Source organism: Argopecten irradians, chromosome 3 (genome assembly GCF_041381155.1).
Source record: "Argopecten irradians isolate NY chromosome 3, Ai_NY, whole genome shotgun sequence".
In the NCBI taxonomy this organism is placed as follows: Eukaryota; Metazoa; Mollusca; class Bivalvia; order Pectinida; family Pectinidae; genus Argopecten; species Argopecten irradians.
In genome coordinates this window covers 22,180,159-22,196,014 of record NC_091136.1, presented here as the reverse complement: position 1 = coordinate 22,196,014, position 15,856 = coordinate 22,180,159, and the positions used below count along the sequence as shown (strand labels likewise).

Genomic DNA, 15,856 nt, shown 5'->3' with positions numbered 1-15,856 from the left:
TGATTAACGTTAGTTGAAACACAGAAATTATGCACTTTTAAAACTGTTGTTTTTATACCTTAAGTATGTTTATAAGGAAAGTTATCTGCAGAAATCACTTTACAATGACTAATAACGCTATAAAAATGTTAAATGAAATTGTAGATCACGATTTGGCTTCATGGTCCGACTGTATGAACTCATTTCTCTTCACTACAGATGTTAATATAATGATTTTTGGCACTACAGATGTTAATATAATGATTTTTGGCATTACTGTCAAAAATCATTTTCAGCTCTTATATGTATTCGTATAATTAAAACGTAAGCATTGAAAATACTGTAATATTCAAAATTTTGGTAACTTTTGGTAATGAATAACATATCAAAAGCTCATCTTGATTTGTGAGAATGAAAAATATGTCACATATAACTTTAAGCAGAAAAACTTTTTTTCAGGATTTTGAAGAAAAATTGAAAACAAACAGATAGATTCATAGAACAAGAGGCTAAAAATGCACTAAAATGTTAATGTCAAATGCATAGTTAATAACATTTATTTGACTTTTCTACAAAATTGTTAACAACTACTTTTAAAGCTTAGATAATTCTCAGATCTGATGCCGGACTTCGGAGGCTGTAATAACTAACCTGTAGGAAGTCAAGTCTCTCCCCGAGTGTACTAAGTACGCCTGTTATCATGAAGCTGTACTTCTCATTGTCCTCCACCTCTTCATACACCAGGCTCCCAACGTTTTCAAATACTTTACTGATGAACAAGTTCACCTGCTTCAGGTCATAACCTAGGGTACAAAATACAACAGGGATGTAATCTAAGGCGCAAAATATAAGATCTTATTCAGAAGATGGGGAAACCTTAACATAAAACCTGTCAATAAGATCGTATGCTCCGCTGCAGACAGGGGTAGAATCAAAATTTTAAGCCACTATACATTTTCAGAAAATTTGTAAAATTTCAAATGGCCAAATCAGAAATTTGCTTGCCGCTTTGAAAGTAAAATTAAAAACAACCAAATTCACTGACATTTATTATACTTATTTGTTGTAGATAACAATAAATGTAAAACATTTTTAGTATCACTGTAGTATAGTGTAACAACAATTTATTTTCAGAATGATTAAAGTATCACTTGCTTTTGTCTATAAGCCCACATAATGAACAGCAGGAATGATAAGTAGACTAACTGACATGTCATTGTCTGGAGGACCGTATGGTACAGTGTTTCGACATCTAGTTTTCTGACTTTCTATATATTGACAATAAAAACTGATGCACTCGCTCGCCAAAAATTGCAAGTACAATATTTTTCAACTTGCCATTTCAAAAAAAAACCTTGTATTTGACCGGTTGGAGAGACCCTGTGAAGAACAGAAATTGCCATATCCTCCAACTAAGAGCAGACTACTGTTGAAAACAAAATCTTATATTTTTTTTAACTTACCCTGGCAAGTTTCCAATTTTTCAAAGAACTGGAAGTTGGGAGTGGGTGAATTATTAATATGATAGTATTTGATTAACTTGTAACATGATATGACTTACCATTACAAACAAGGTGAAGGACGTCCTCCATGGACAGGAAGTAGAATCGTGGGAAGATTTGTCTCCGCCTCTCAAGATGGTTGAGGAGCGATCGGCGACAGCTCTCAAGGCTGTGGTTCATATGTTCCAGAATCGACAAGATATCTGAGCACAGAAACATAATCTTTAACCTCTACACAAGTTGATATCATTGTATATATCTGACCTTTAACCTCTACACAGGTTGATATCATGGGATATATCTGACCTTTAACCTCTACACAGGTTCATATCATTGGATACATCTGAACTTATTAGAACCTTTTAACTTCTACAAAATTGAGTTCCTTGGATATGTTTAACCTTTCTTCCATGAAATGAAAAATTAATAATAATACACAAACCATCGTCTCATGTCTAACTGGACAAATCAACAAGGAAAAGACAATGTCACCTTACACCAGCCAGTACTCACTTTTTCTGGAGCAGCACTGCAGAACATTGGGATTTTTCTCTGTTGCTCGCATGAGTAGACGGAAATCTTTGTTTACCACAGCAAAGCGATTTGCATCATGGGATAGGGAAGTCCGTACGTCTGCCCCAGAGAAAACCTGATGACAAAAAAACAACAACATAATGACAGAATATCAATCTCTATGAAAGTAATAATTGTATAAATTTCTCAATAAAATGTCTGAAAAATCCTTATTGTGATCTTCTGTTAGATTATATGTGTGGTTAAAATCTTGAGGGTTCTGAATCTTTTTGAAATATAAAACTTAATCATAACAACACAATCACAAGTTAAAAATAAATTATTAAACAGTATTATGATTTGAAGCAATGCTTCTTCTGTACTTTACAAGATAATTTTTGAGATGACCCCTCACCTCCTCCAGTTCCACCCATTTTTCCTGGACCTCCAGCCATGTTGTTAACACTGCCTCTATCGTCTGCAGCTTTTTCTGCCACTTAAGGACGTCATCAAGGAAGGATCCGGCAGCACTGTTGGCCTGCATGGCCTGGAGCGACACCTGGTGGTGCTCAAGTTCTTGGAAGATCGGGTCTGTCGCGGTCAGGAGAGACAGCGTCCCGTAGTCCTAAAAAAGGGTGAAAAAAATTCATTACTAGTATATGTTACAAATATCAGAGAATCAATTATATATCAAAGTCTTTTAGATCTGATCATTATCAATCAAGGAAACAGAAGAGTCTTTTGTTCCAGATAATAATAAATGAGATAATCATTGGGTAAATCCTTATACTGTAATACTGTAAGTTAACAATCAAAAAAGAGATTTTTACGACACAATAAAATAATAATAGATTTGTGTTCCATTCTCTCTAGTCAAACTGAAGTTTAATGAAAAAAAAAATACCTGGTGATAGCAGTGAAGACTTAGATTGATGTGTGTTTCTTACCATATGGAATTATTTTAAATATTAAACTTGATTTTGACAAATCAAAAGTTAAATATTTTTCTGTCGGCAAAAGAATCATAAAATATTTTTTTTTAAAGAAAAACAATATTACAAACAGAGAGAGTTATTATTTATTTTGTTGAAACAATTAAAATAGATGTAAAACAAAGACATCCATCAACCGTACAATTAGGATAAAATGCTGGTATCTCATATTGAAGACAGTTACAGATAGCAAAGCATGCATGTTAGAATAAATTGTATCGTAACCTTTGGTTCAGGGTTAGTAGTTCTATGTGTATATATGTATAGATGTTGATACTAGTGTTTTACTGAAATAAGCTGCTGAGATTTCTAACAAATGGTGATTAGGTGTCAGGAGATTAGGTCGTTACATTAGAAATATATACACTACCAATATCCTACATAATAATATTCTACATTTCCATAGAAGTTAAATCTTTTAAAGTTATTTTATTGAAAATTGATATTAAATCTTTCAATTGATACTTATGTAACCTTTATCTGAAATTCATGACAGTTTGAATAATCAAATTTATTGGGCTTATAACACTAAATTTATTTCTTATAACACCTATGTAAAATGTTTTAAAAGTTGTAATTTGAAATCTGTGTTTTAATATTTTTTTTTTCACTTTTCTTAATCTTTTCTTTATATCTACCTAATATAATAGGGTATTGTCTGCAAGTGAAATAGTCTATAAAATGGAAAGCATTGGGCATTAGTACTGCAAAATAAAATAAAAATGTAAACAGTTATAATAAATTGATGGAATTAAATGAAGATTATCAAGATGATATTGATTTGGAAATGTTTGGTGCAATATATGCTTGTTAATGGCCAAATCCTGTAAAATATATACACAATGAGAGGACTCAGCTGATGTACGTAGTGAAAAAGATTCCCAAACTCAAATCACTGATTGGAAAACTGCATTAAAACAACAATCTGTATTAGGCTGAAATGGCCAAGCTTTATCTGAGTTCTCCCCTGAGAAGACCTAGACACATCTGAGTTCTCCCCTGAGAAGACCTAGACAACATCTGAGTTCTCCCCTGAGAAGACCTAGACAACATCTGAGTTCTCCCCTGAGAAGACCTAGACAACATCTGAGTTCTCCCCTGAGAAGATCTAGACAACATCTGAGTTCTCCCCAGAGATGACCTAGACAACATCTGAGTTCTCCCCAGAGATGACCTAGACAACATCTGAGTTCTCCCCAGAGATGACCTAGACAACATCTGAGTTTTCCCCTGAAATGACCTAGACAACATCTGAGTTCTCCCAGAATGACTGACAACATCTGAGTTTCGAATGACCTAGACAACATCTGAGTTCTCCCCAGAGATGACCTAGACAACATCTGAGTTTTCCCTGAATGACTAGACAACATCTGAGTTCTCCCATGAGATGACCTAGACAACATCTGAGTTCTCCCCAGAGATGACCTAGACAACATCTGAGTTCTCCCCTGAGATGACCTAGACAACATCTGAGTTTTCCCCTGAAATGACCTAGACAACATTTGAGTTCTCCTCAGAGATGACCTAGATAACATCTGAGTTCTCCCCTGAGATGACCTAGACAACATCTGAGTTCTCCCCTGAGATGACCTAGACAACATCTGAGTTCTCTATATTTTACAGAAGATGGTTAGACTAAATAATGTCAGTCAATCAGCCGCCACCTACATATATACACACTAATACACCCTCAACACCAAACATACAGTACAGTTAGAAACCAGAGAACAGATCATGGTTTAGGTTTGGTTGGTATTTTGTCTTTAAGCATCCAATTAACATTACAGGATGAACTTGTTCATTTATCTTACATTTTCAAGTATTATAAGAATTTTTATCTTTGATTAATGAAAATAAAAATTCTTCTTTTCTTTCCTTTCTCACAATCAAGTTATAATTGTAAACACTAGTTATGTAAATGAAGAAGATTAAAAACATACCTGTTTGATAAATTTTGAAAGCAATTATGGTGTAAACTCTGTCTGTTCAGCTAGACAGTGTAGCTGATGTAAGTCTATCTGGTGTACTGTATATAGTGTGGTGATGGGGGTCCGTAGTACCCACACAGAATCAAAGTTTTGTAAATCACATGTTTACCTCTACAGCTTTGCCATACAAACATTATCTTCTATACAACAAACTATGTCAAACATTTAATCTACTATCAAGATTAATTGTTGATTAAAAAATTAACAATAATAATAACAAAATAAAAACCACCATTTATAATAGTGCAATATAAAAAATGTGTAAAAATAATTGAAATTACATAAAAATTAGTATATTACTAGTAAAAGATATTTCATATCACAAATAGACCTATAAAAATATCTTAAGTATCGTGTCAATTAAAAAAATTAATAAAGTTAAAAATAAAATCCATGCTTGATTATTGTCATTAAGATTGTGTTTGTCCGTGTGGGACTAGCGGACATGTTAGTAAACCTGTACCAGGATACATACATTGGCGATTACCTCTCCCAGATTGAGGAGGGAGGCCGGAAGGGAGGCAATACTGCTGCGTTTGTTTTTGCTGTGTGAACTTTGGTTGGATATTCGGCTGGTTGTCCGAGCCTGACTTCGACTTGGGATGGCAACGTGTTGTAGAGACTGACCCCCTTCACTTTGGGACTCACTGTGAGCATCCTAAAAGACAATAAAAAAAACCAATAACGCTGAAATGGCATCTCAGCTCGTATATTCCCAGACATTCATATGTAATGAGATTAAAGATAAGCCAGAATATGTTTAGTTGATGTCTGTAATTTTAAGAGTACACCAGTATTATCTGAACCCACCTGTGATGAAAACTGCTGCTCCATACGACTACGCGTGTGGAGTCGCGTCTCAAAGATCTTACTGAGCCAGATCTCGTCATACGTCTTTAGTGATTGTTCAATGGACAAATCCTTAACTGCCTTCTGTACGATGACACGCACATCATCCACATGTGCTGGGAGAATAAAACATCAAATTCTTCATTATTCATAAAATAAAGAAATTGAATTGCTGACAGCAACTGATTAGACTTGAACTATAGACACAAGAATGAAAGTAGAGACTAGCCCTTTTCTCAACTCTACAAGAAACAGATATTACAACCAAATGTGTTGAAGATCAAAGATTAAAACTTAGCACCTTGTTCATTAAAGCCACAATTAGTGTAAGGTATGAGTAATGCTTTACATCTCAGTAACAAAGTTTCTAAGCCATATCAGGTGTGTTGATGTGCCCTTAACAGACTTACTCTGAAGACCAAGACTAAGAAGTTCGCCGAGTGTCATCCTCTTTAGCGTGTCATTGTCGATAGTGAGGGCGCCACCTGTCACTCGTACCAATTGTTTCCAGTGGCGGGTTCGCATTGCTGGGTTAGATAGATCATCGATCAAGGGGAGACAAGTCTGTAGAATATAAAAATATTTAATTGAGTACTTTTGGTTTTCTTATTAATTTCTTCTTGTTTAATTTTTTTTCATTCGATATTAGTTGAAGTTTCAGAAATGATGGTTATGAACCTGAACTGTGACTATGCATCTTCATATGCTATCTTGTTTTGTGAAGGTCATATGAAAGTCATTAAAACTTACCTGAACTGTGGTGATTGACTCGTGAAGTCCCATATAAACGTCCCAAGTAAAGATATCCTCAGGGAGGGCACGGACAATGTCCAACTGTTTGTTGGTTTCCTCTCGTAAAAACTTGGTGTTCATTTTTTGCCAGCGATGTCTCTTCCACTCAGCTTGCTGCTCATCGATCACCCTAAATAACATAAGTATTTCATTGGTTAAGGAAAGCTGGAGTAGCTGGTAGAAAAAAGATTTACCCATATGGCCATGGTACATGAAACTTTGAGCCAAGTACAAGTTTCCTTGTAGTAAGGAGATACAGTTGATCAGAGAGTATATGGACATGATTGATGTCAATCTGTTGTCCTCATACCAAGTATAAGTCACAGATATGTATTAGAAGTACAGGAAAAATGAAGTTTTGTCTATATGTATAACAAAGAGATATCTTCCTCCAAATCAGATTAAATGCTAAAACAAAATTATTGTCAAACTTACCTGACAGTTTCCCACACCTGTTTAAGGTTGTTCAGCTCATGGCGACATCTGTTAAATAATAAATTGTTCTTAATAAAATGATTCAAAACTCTAAACACACAAAACTTTTATCTAATGAACTATGTGGGCATAGGTCAACATTAAAATTTACAATGCAAATGAAAACAGACTAAACATGAAATACTAACTAAAGATCTACTTTATTAAAATGAATACCTGGACTAACAAAAGATAAACTAAATCCTACATTATCATGCTAAGTCTGAACTGATGGCTATTTTTACAGGCTAATCCTGACTATTGTACTAACTGAGGAAGAATGGCAAAGTTGAACTTACAGAGGGAGGATGGCAAAGTTGTACTTACAGAGGGAAGATGGCAAAGTTGTACTTACAAAGGGAAGATGGCAAAGTTGTACTTACAAAGGGAAGATGGCAAAGTTGTACTTACAGAGGGAGGACGGCAAAGTTGTACTTACAGAGGGAAGATGGCAAAGTTGTACTTACAAAGGGAGGATGGCAAAGTTGTACTTACATGAGGGAGGACGGCAAAGTTGTAGTTACAAAGGGAAGATGGCAAAGTTGTACTTACAGAGGGAGGACGGCAAAGTTGTACTTACAGAGGGAAGATGGCAAAGTTGTACTTACAAAGGGAGGATGGCAAAGTTGTACTTACATAGGGAGGACGGCAAAGTTGTACTTACAGAGGGACGATGGCAAAGTTGTACTTAAAGGGGGAGGATGGCAAAAATGTACTTACTGAGGGAGAATGGCAAAATTGTACTTACAGAGGGAGGATGGCAAAGTTGTACTTACAGAGGGAGGATGGCAAAGTTGTACTTACAGAGGAAAGATGGCAAAGTTGTACTTACAGAGGGAAGATGGCAAAGTTGTACTTACAGAGGGAGGATGGCAAATTTGTACTTACAGAGGGAGGATGGCAAAGTTGTATGTACAGAGGAAAGATGGCAAAGTTGTACTTACAGAGGGAGGATGGCAAAGTTGTACTTACAGAGGGAGGATGGCAAAGTTGTGCTTACTGAGGGAGGATGGCAAAGTTGTTTTTACAGTGGGAAGATGGCAAAATTGTACTTACAGAGGAAAGATGGCAAAGTTGTACTTACAGAGGGAGGGTGGCAAAGTTGTACTTACAGAGGAAAGATGGCAAAGTTGTACTTACAGAGGGAGGATGGCAAAGTTGTACTTACAGAGGAAAGATGGCAAAGTTGTACTTACTGAGGGAGGATGGCAAAGTTGTACTTACTGAGGGAGGATGGCAAAGTTGTACTTACAGAGGGAGGATGGCAAAGTTGTACTTACTGAGGAAAGATGGCAAAGTTGTACTTACAGAGGGAGGATGGCAAAGTTGTACTTACAGAGGGAGGATGGCAAAGTTGTACTTACAGAGGGAGGATGGCAAAGTTGTACTAACAGAGGAAAGATGGCAAAGTTGTACTTACAGAGGGAGGATGGCAAAGTTGTACTTACAGAGGGAGGATGGCAAAGTTGTACTTACAGAGGGAGGATGGCAAAGTTGTACTTACTGAGGGAGGATGGCAAAGTTGTACTTACAGAGGGAGGATGGCAAAGTTGTACTTACAGAGGGAGGATGGCAAAGTTGTACTTACAGAGGGAGGATGGCAAAGTTGTACTTACTGAGGGAGGATGGCAAAGTTGTACTTACTGAGGGAGTATGGCAAAGCTGTAGTTACTGAGGGAGGATGGCAAAGTTGTACTTACTGAGGGAGGATGGCAAAGTTGTACTTACAGAGGGAGGATGGCAAAGTTGTACTTACAGAGGGAGGATGGCAAAGTTGTACTTACTGAGGGAAGATGGCAAAGTTGTACTTACAGAGGGAAGATGGCAAAGTTGTACTTACAGAGGGAAGATGGCAAAGTTGTACTTACTGAGGGAGGATGGCAAAGTTGACAACTGACGTTTCCAGTAGTTCCTGTAGTTCAATCAAATCCTAAAAAATACATGAAATAAAACAATTTAACTCTTTACTGTGGGTTGATGAGGTACAATGAAATACTGTGATTAGTTTTACTTCCTATTATTTACATTGTAATGAAGTTCAGAGAACTATTGTATAGGGCTGTCGAAAGTTTTCAAAAGAATATAGTTTTTCCCTTTTCTTCTTAAAATTACATAGGAAGAAATATTTGGCCACCATATGTCCGGCTGTGAATTTTAGCTAGACATCAGTTTGATTACCTGAGCATGTTCTCCAGAACTTTGAGACATTTACCTGAGCTTCGCTCTCCAGAACTTTGAGACATTTACCTGAGCTTTATTCTCCAGAACTTTGAGACATTTTTACCTGAACTTTGTTCTCAAGAACTTTGAGACATTTACCTGAGCTTCGTTCTCCAGAACTGTGAGACGTTTGGCAAAGTTGTCTATGATGACCCAGGCGTCCCCTATGATACAATCACGCTGATAGACGTCCGAGTTCTCCAGTTCCTGGTATAAGGCTTGTACACGGTTCCCAAATGCTTCTAGGTCCTGAAAGTAAAACATCAAATGAATACATGATAACAAGGTGCTTCAAAGCATGGCAATACAACCCATGTCTTGCAGTAGTGTATATTTTGTGTGTTGCTTTTCTAGATTGAAATTGCAATTGATGTTGTCCTAGATCTGATTTTAATGTTTCTTATTGTAGTAACAGAGAAAATATAGAAAAAGTAAGGTAACCAACAGTAAAAAGCCTAACTAGGGCACTAGCCTGATATATAACAAGGAACAAGGATTAAGGGCTATTCCAGGAGACATAAGACAACCTCAAATTAAAATTCATTTTTTAAATTGTTGTTAAAGAGAAAGTGATAATGATAACTTTTGGGTCAAAATCCTCAAATTTGTTTTACATTCACATTTTAAAAGTTAATAAGAGGCCCAATGGCCGTAACAGTCATCTAACACCTTGGCACCTGATGGATTTTCAAGATTTTTTTTTTTGCATCCATCTTGGATTTTGGATATACAGAGTTGTGTTTTATACATGGTCTAAAAATCACAACCTTTAACAAATTTTCTGCACCAATTGAACTAAAGAAGAACTTTCATGTTTGTCAAAATGGAGGCCATAGTGGTATGGGACCATGTCAGGATATTTCAGACAAGCTTCAGCTCAGTCTGACTGGTAGAACTTGAAAAGAAGTTTAAAATGTGTTTTCAAGATAGTGGCAGTGGTGGCCATCTTGGATTTTGGATCAACTCGAAAGATAACAACACTCTTGTCACGACCAATTCAGAATCATTTCAGGCAAGTTTCATAACGTAAGACACACAGCGGGCAAAGCATGATGGCTATAGGTTGTCCTGACCCTTCTGGTCAGATATGATCTAAAACATGTTCTGGTTTAGGTATGCACCTTAAAGAAGTTGACTTTGTTTACAAAACGTCTTTTCTAGTGTATCAACAAGGAATGAAAAAACCAATAACTAAAGATGTAGCTGAAATATCCGCACCAGAAACTGGTGCTACAAAACAATGAAACAATATCAAACTGTCAAACCATGAAAACCCTTACCTTTGTGATTTGCACACTCTCTACCTGTGTACGGGGTCCAAGTCTCACAAAATTACACAATTTCTCAACATTGAAAGGTTTTTATCCAAGATTGAAATTTTACTCAACAAAGAAATGTTCTATCCAGGAAAGTTCAACTTTTACTTACAAATTCGGTACAATACAACAAGTTGATGGACCATGGTGACACCTTTAGCTGAGTAAGTGTATAAAAGTGTTATAAAAGAGATATAGAGATAACGCTATATAAAAAGATCTTTTTAATCTATCAGGTTAACAGATCATGTGTAAAGTTTCATGTGTATCTAAAATTTCTTTGCAGGTAAAATAAACAAGAGGTCCTATCCTGTATCACTAACCTTTATTTAAGATGTGTAACAAACTTTGGAATCTATTAATAACAGTACATTGTAATTGTAATCTAAGTGTCAGGCCAACCATTTGTATAATATTGAATCCTCATCCCATAGGGATACTGTCACATATGACATTCATTTCATTTATTTTTTACTGTTCCATTAACAGAGAATGAAGCAACTATAACGTACATAATGTATATCTATATTATCTATTTGTACCACCTGTGTATCTACTACCTGTGTAACTATAAAATCATTTACCTGTGTGATCCTGACCGATTCCTCCTGTATACGTGGCCCCAGTCTCTGTTTGGCAAGTGACACTTTGGTTTTAAGATTATTCCACCGACCGGGAGCTGCATTAAAGAGTTGTTGTGTACGATCCGGTAATTTCTGTCCGTACTTTTTTAATAGAAGGACAGTTCTGTGCATGGCAGTAAACTTTCCATCCATCTCTGACTGCTGGGCCGAGACCTAGTATATACAACATCAAACATTATTGTATGCATCAAACATACCCTTTGAATTATTTACATGCACAAACAAAAATAATTGTTTCACTATACTACACACTAATGTATGCTGTTGATATGATGGATATAACATAGTCATAGTATATTGTCCTTATTTTTTTAATTAAAATATTCTTTTAGATACCCTACTCCAAATGACATCTTATATCCTCTGTATCACAATATAAGTGGATGAAATCTTATAAATGACCGCCATACCTCATTGAACAGCCTCATCATCTTCATGAATGATGCTGTGTCTCTTTCTTCTCCGGTGATACTCTCTATCTCAGGCTCAATCCTCTTCAGGAACAGGTCCAAGTTACCCAACATGTGGCTCACCTAAAGAATCAAAATTTTTGTTTTTATTTTACAATCTTTTTCAAATAATTTATCTGGTAATGCAATCATAGGAGCATGCTATCACTTTCAATTTTTGATAAGAATCATACAAAACATTTCCTGTGAGAGATGAATGGGATGATTGTTGTATGTTGTCATACAAAACATTTCCTGTGAGAGATAAAAGGGATGGTTGTTGTATGGTGTCATACAAAACATTTCCTGTGAGAGATAAATGGGATGATTGTTGTATGTTGTCATACAAAACATTTCCTGTGAGAGATAAATGGGATGGTTGTTGTATGGTGTCATAGAAAACATTTCCTGTGAGAGATAAATGGGATGGTTGTTGTATGGTGTCATAGAAAACATTTCCTGTGAGAGATAAATGGGATGGTTGTTGTATGGTGTCATAGAAAACATTTCCTGTGAGAGATGATAGGGATGGTTGTTGTATGGTGTCATACAAAACATTTCCTGTGAGAGATGAATGGGATGGTTGTTTTTACCTGGTCAGAGAGATACTTGGTGTACGTCCACATCCACTTGCTGGCGTAGGTTGTAAGGACCTGTTTGATTGGCTGTAGATCAACACGTAACCAGCCGACATTGTGGAAATCTTCTAAACTCTGGATCTCATCACGCGCAGTCTGTAAAACAAAAGATAGATATTAGAAATAAACATTTTAATATAAACCAGGATAAAGTGTTATAACACACCAGATGATATGACCAGACATACTGTAACAGGCAGCCATTACTTCAAAACTTGATGGTCCATTATACCGATCAATCTTACCCTGTAAATCTCTATTTCTGAGTCGAACTCGTCCAGACTTGGAATACTGGTGTCTGCATCCTCTGTCAGGTTTTTAGGCGTGAGGAATGTTCGTTCTGCCGTTCCCATTAGACCAGCTGAATTAATGCTACTGGTCGATGATGCTCTGAAAAATAATTGGCTTTGAATTTTATTTCTAGACATTTTGATATCAATTTGTTTTATTAAGGACAGTGTGCCAGAATTTCAGATGGCTGACACTAAAAGTGAGGCAGCAATACAAACCAGTTCCTAAGCTTCCTGAGCAGATTGAGAATCAAGCACTTTTCCTAGGGGACCATATCCAGAAAAATCTTTACAGAAGTACCAAACTTAATCTAATATATTGAATATACAAATTATGACATCCAGTCTTATCAACTGAGAAGAAACCATTGTTACATTGTCTACATTTATTTCACTCCACATTGCATTAAAGTTGAAGTAAATGATATGACCCTGACCTTGAGCTACTCCTTGACCTTGACCTTTCTGATGCCATTTGTCGGATGTTTCCAGCCATCGTTCTGTTTGGACTCCGGAGAGGATTTGGTGATAGCTTCCCACGAAGGAACTCTTCAAAAGTCATGTTCACATCTTGTAACCACAAAAATGCGTAATCTCCAAATATCTCTATCAGTTTCTGAAACAAAACAAAGAAAACATATCATATGAATGAGACCATTGTGAAACCTTGAATGATCAAATCAATTAGTTCAGTTGAGTAAGATGTACTGAAATAGCTGATGGAAAGGAAATAAAAGTACTCTGAATTGAATTGAGTATCTAAGTTTTAAGTCCAAAAGATTCATGTGTATATCAATTCCATTCAAGCAAGATAAAATAATCATAAGATACAAGTTAAATAGGTTTAAATTTTCCCAATATATATGCTATCAAGCTTGTCTAAGTAATGTTGTTCCATACCTTACACTCTTCACTGTTATCGTCTACCATAGAACTGATGTCCTCCAGTAGCTGTTTCACTTCCTCGTCTGCCGAGATATAGTCCTGGTAGGTACCCTGTTAAATTTAGGTCAATAAATCATCTTCTTTGTCATGTAAAATGGCGAGTCAGTTTAAAGTCTTTTAAACATATAACACAAAATCACTAACTAAGCACAAACAGAAGGCAAATTTTAGATCCATTCTTTCAGCTATTCTTGACATGTTGCCTTTTGACTAAACTTTCAGTTGATCTCTATACATTGGAGGAGGATGGTAGTACAGTATTGATGTGTATAAACTTGAACAACTTACTTTTGGACCCAACATTTTGACCAGTTTTCCTCTGGCCAGATATCCATCTAACCACTTCTGGACAAGTTCCTGGACACTGATGACAGAGGAGGACTGGTCAAGTGGAGGGCGGAAAGCGACTCTGTTGTCGATGAGTTCCAGGCGGATGGTCAAGATTGGCATGATGATGTTATCCTGGTTATAAACAGACACAATGATAGTAAGACAATAGTAAGCATACATGTCTCTCCATTAAACTCAACTTCATTGAACATATATTTGCAATATTTAATCATTGCAGAATTATACAAGAGGCCCATGGGCCTTAACGGTCATCTGACTAATAGTACAATACAACATAGTCGTTTAAAGATTTTAGCCTATTTGACCCCTATGACCTTGAATGAAGATCAAGGTCATTCATTTGAACATTTGTAATCCAGCAAAATTTCTCTAGGCCTCTTAGTTAGCCTATTGACCCTTCACCTTGAAAGAGGTCCAGCATTTATTGAACAAACTTGGTGCGACAGGCCTAATATCAGGTCTCTAGGCCTCTTAGTTATTCACAAGAAGTTGTTTAAAGGATTTTAGCCTATTTGACCCCTTTGACCTTGAATGAAGGTCAAGGTCATTCATTTGAACAAACTTGGTAGCCCTTCATCCCAGCAAGTCACAGGCCCAATATCAGTACCCTGGGCCTTCTGGTTCTTGAGAAGAAGTCGTTTAAAGATTTTAGCCTTTTTGACCCCTTTGACCCTGAATGAAGGTCAAAGTCATTTATTTGAACAAACTTGGTAGCCCTTCATCCCAGCATGTCACAGGCCCAATATCAGTACCCTGGGCCTTCTGGTTCTCAAGAAGTCGTTTAAAGATTTTAGCCTATTTGACCCCTTTGACCTTGAATGAAGGTCAAGGTCATTCATTTGAACAAACTTGGTAGCCCTTCATCCCAGCATGCCACAGGCCTAATATCAGGTCTCTAGGCCTCTTAGTTATTCACAAGAAGTTTTTTAAAGGATTTTAGCCTATTTGACCCCTGTGACCTTGAATGAAGGTCAAGGTCATTTATTTGAACAAACTTGGTAGTCCCCTTCATCCCAGCATCCTACAGGCCCAAAATCAGTACCCTAGGCCTTCTGGTTCTTGAGAAGAAGTTGTTTAAAGGATTTTAGCCTATTTGACCCCTTTGACCTTGAATGAAGGTCAAGGTCATTCATTTGAACAAACTTGGTAGCCCTTCATCCCAGCATGTCACAGGCCCAATATCAGTACCCTGGGCCTTCTGGTTCTCGAGAAGAAGTCGTTTAAAGATTTTAGCCTATTTGACCCCTTTGACCTTGAATGAAGGTCAAGGTCATTCATTTGAACAAACTTGGTAGCCCTTCATCCCAGCATTCTACAGGCCTAATATCAGGTCTCTAGGCCTCTTAGTTATTCACAAGAAGTTGTTTAAAGGATTTTAGCCTATTTGACCCCTTTGACCTTGAATGAAGGTCAAGGTCATTCATTTGAACAAACTTGGTAGCCCTTCATCCCAGCAAGTCACAGGCCCAATATCAGTACCCTGGGCCTTCTGGTTCTTGAGAAGAAGTCGTTTAAAGATTTTAGCCTTTTTGACCCCTTTGACCCTGAATGAAGGTCAAGGTCATTTATTTGAACAAACTTGGTAGCCCTTCATCCCAGCATGTCACAGGCCCAATATCAGTACCCTGGGCCTTCTGGTTCTCGAGAAGAAGTCGTTTAAAGATTTTAGCCTTTTTGACCCCTTTGACCTTGAATGAAGGTCAAGGTCATTCATTTGAACAAACTTGGTAGCCCTTCATCCCAGCATGCCACAGGCCTAATATCAGGTCTCTAGGCCTCTTAGTTATTCACAAGAAGTTGTTTAAAGGATTTTTTAGCCTATTTGACCCCTGTGACCTTGAATGAAGGTCAAGGTCATTTATTTGAACAAACTTGGTAGCCCTTCATCCCAGCATCCTACAGGCCCAAAATCAG

At 36.8% G+C, this 15,856-nt stretch overlaps 1 protein-coding gene across 10 annotated transcripts in view; it reads right to left on the bottom strand.

Moving 5' to 3' along the window:
* LOC138317865 (uncharacterized) overlaps positions 1-15,856 on the bottom strand; it is a 71,492-nt gene that overhangs the window by 50,192 nt on the left and 5,444 nt on the right. For 7 of the 10 annotated variants that reach the window (XM_069259817.1, XM_069259818.1, XM_069259822.1 and 4 more), the window contains exons 10-27: positions 13,880-14,053; positions 13,547-13,642; positions 13,084-13,262; positions 12,602-12,746; positions 12,312-12,452; positions 11,680-11,802; positions 11,210-11,422; positions 9,409-9,558; positions 8,958-9,019; positions 7,051-7,098; positions 6,574-6,745; positions 6,234-6,387; positions 5,785-5,939; positions 5,450-5,632; positions 2,410-2,619; positions 1,995-2,130; positions 1,541-1,684; positions 631-782 (exon numbers count right to left, since the gene is read on the bottom strand). In XM_069259817.1, coding sequence (XP_069115918.1) covers positions 631-782; positions 1,541-1,684; positions 1,995-2,130; positions 2,410-2,619; positions 5,450-5,632; positions 5,785-5,939; positions 6,234-6,387; positions 6,574-6,745; positions 7,051-7,098; positions 8,958-9,019; positions 9,409-9,558; positions 11,210-11,422; positions 11,680-11,802; positions 12,312-12,452; positions 12,602-12,746; positions 13,084-13,262; positions 13,547-13,642; positions 13,880-14,053 — 2,637 coding nt within the window. Of the gene's footprint in view, positions 1-630; positions 783-1,540; positions 1,685-1,994; positions 2,131-2,409; positions 2,620-5,449; positions 5,633-5,784; positions 5,940-6,233; positions 6,388-6,573; positions 6,746-7,050; positions 7,099-8,089; positions 8,101-8,733; positions 8,749-8,957; positions 9,020-9,408; positions 9,559-11,209; positions 11,423-11,679; positions 11,803-12,311; positions 12,453-12,601; positions 12,747-13,083; positions 13,263-13,546; positions 13,643-13,879; positions 14,054-15,856 lie in introns of those variants that run through there. The other 3 variants (XM_069259819.1, XM_069259826.1, XM_069259827.1) reach the window with 3 other exon arrangements.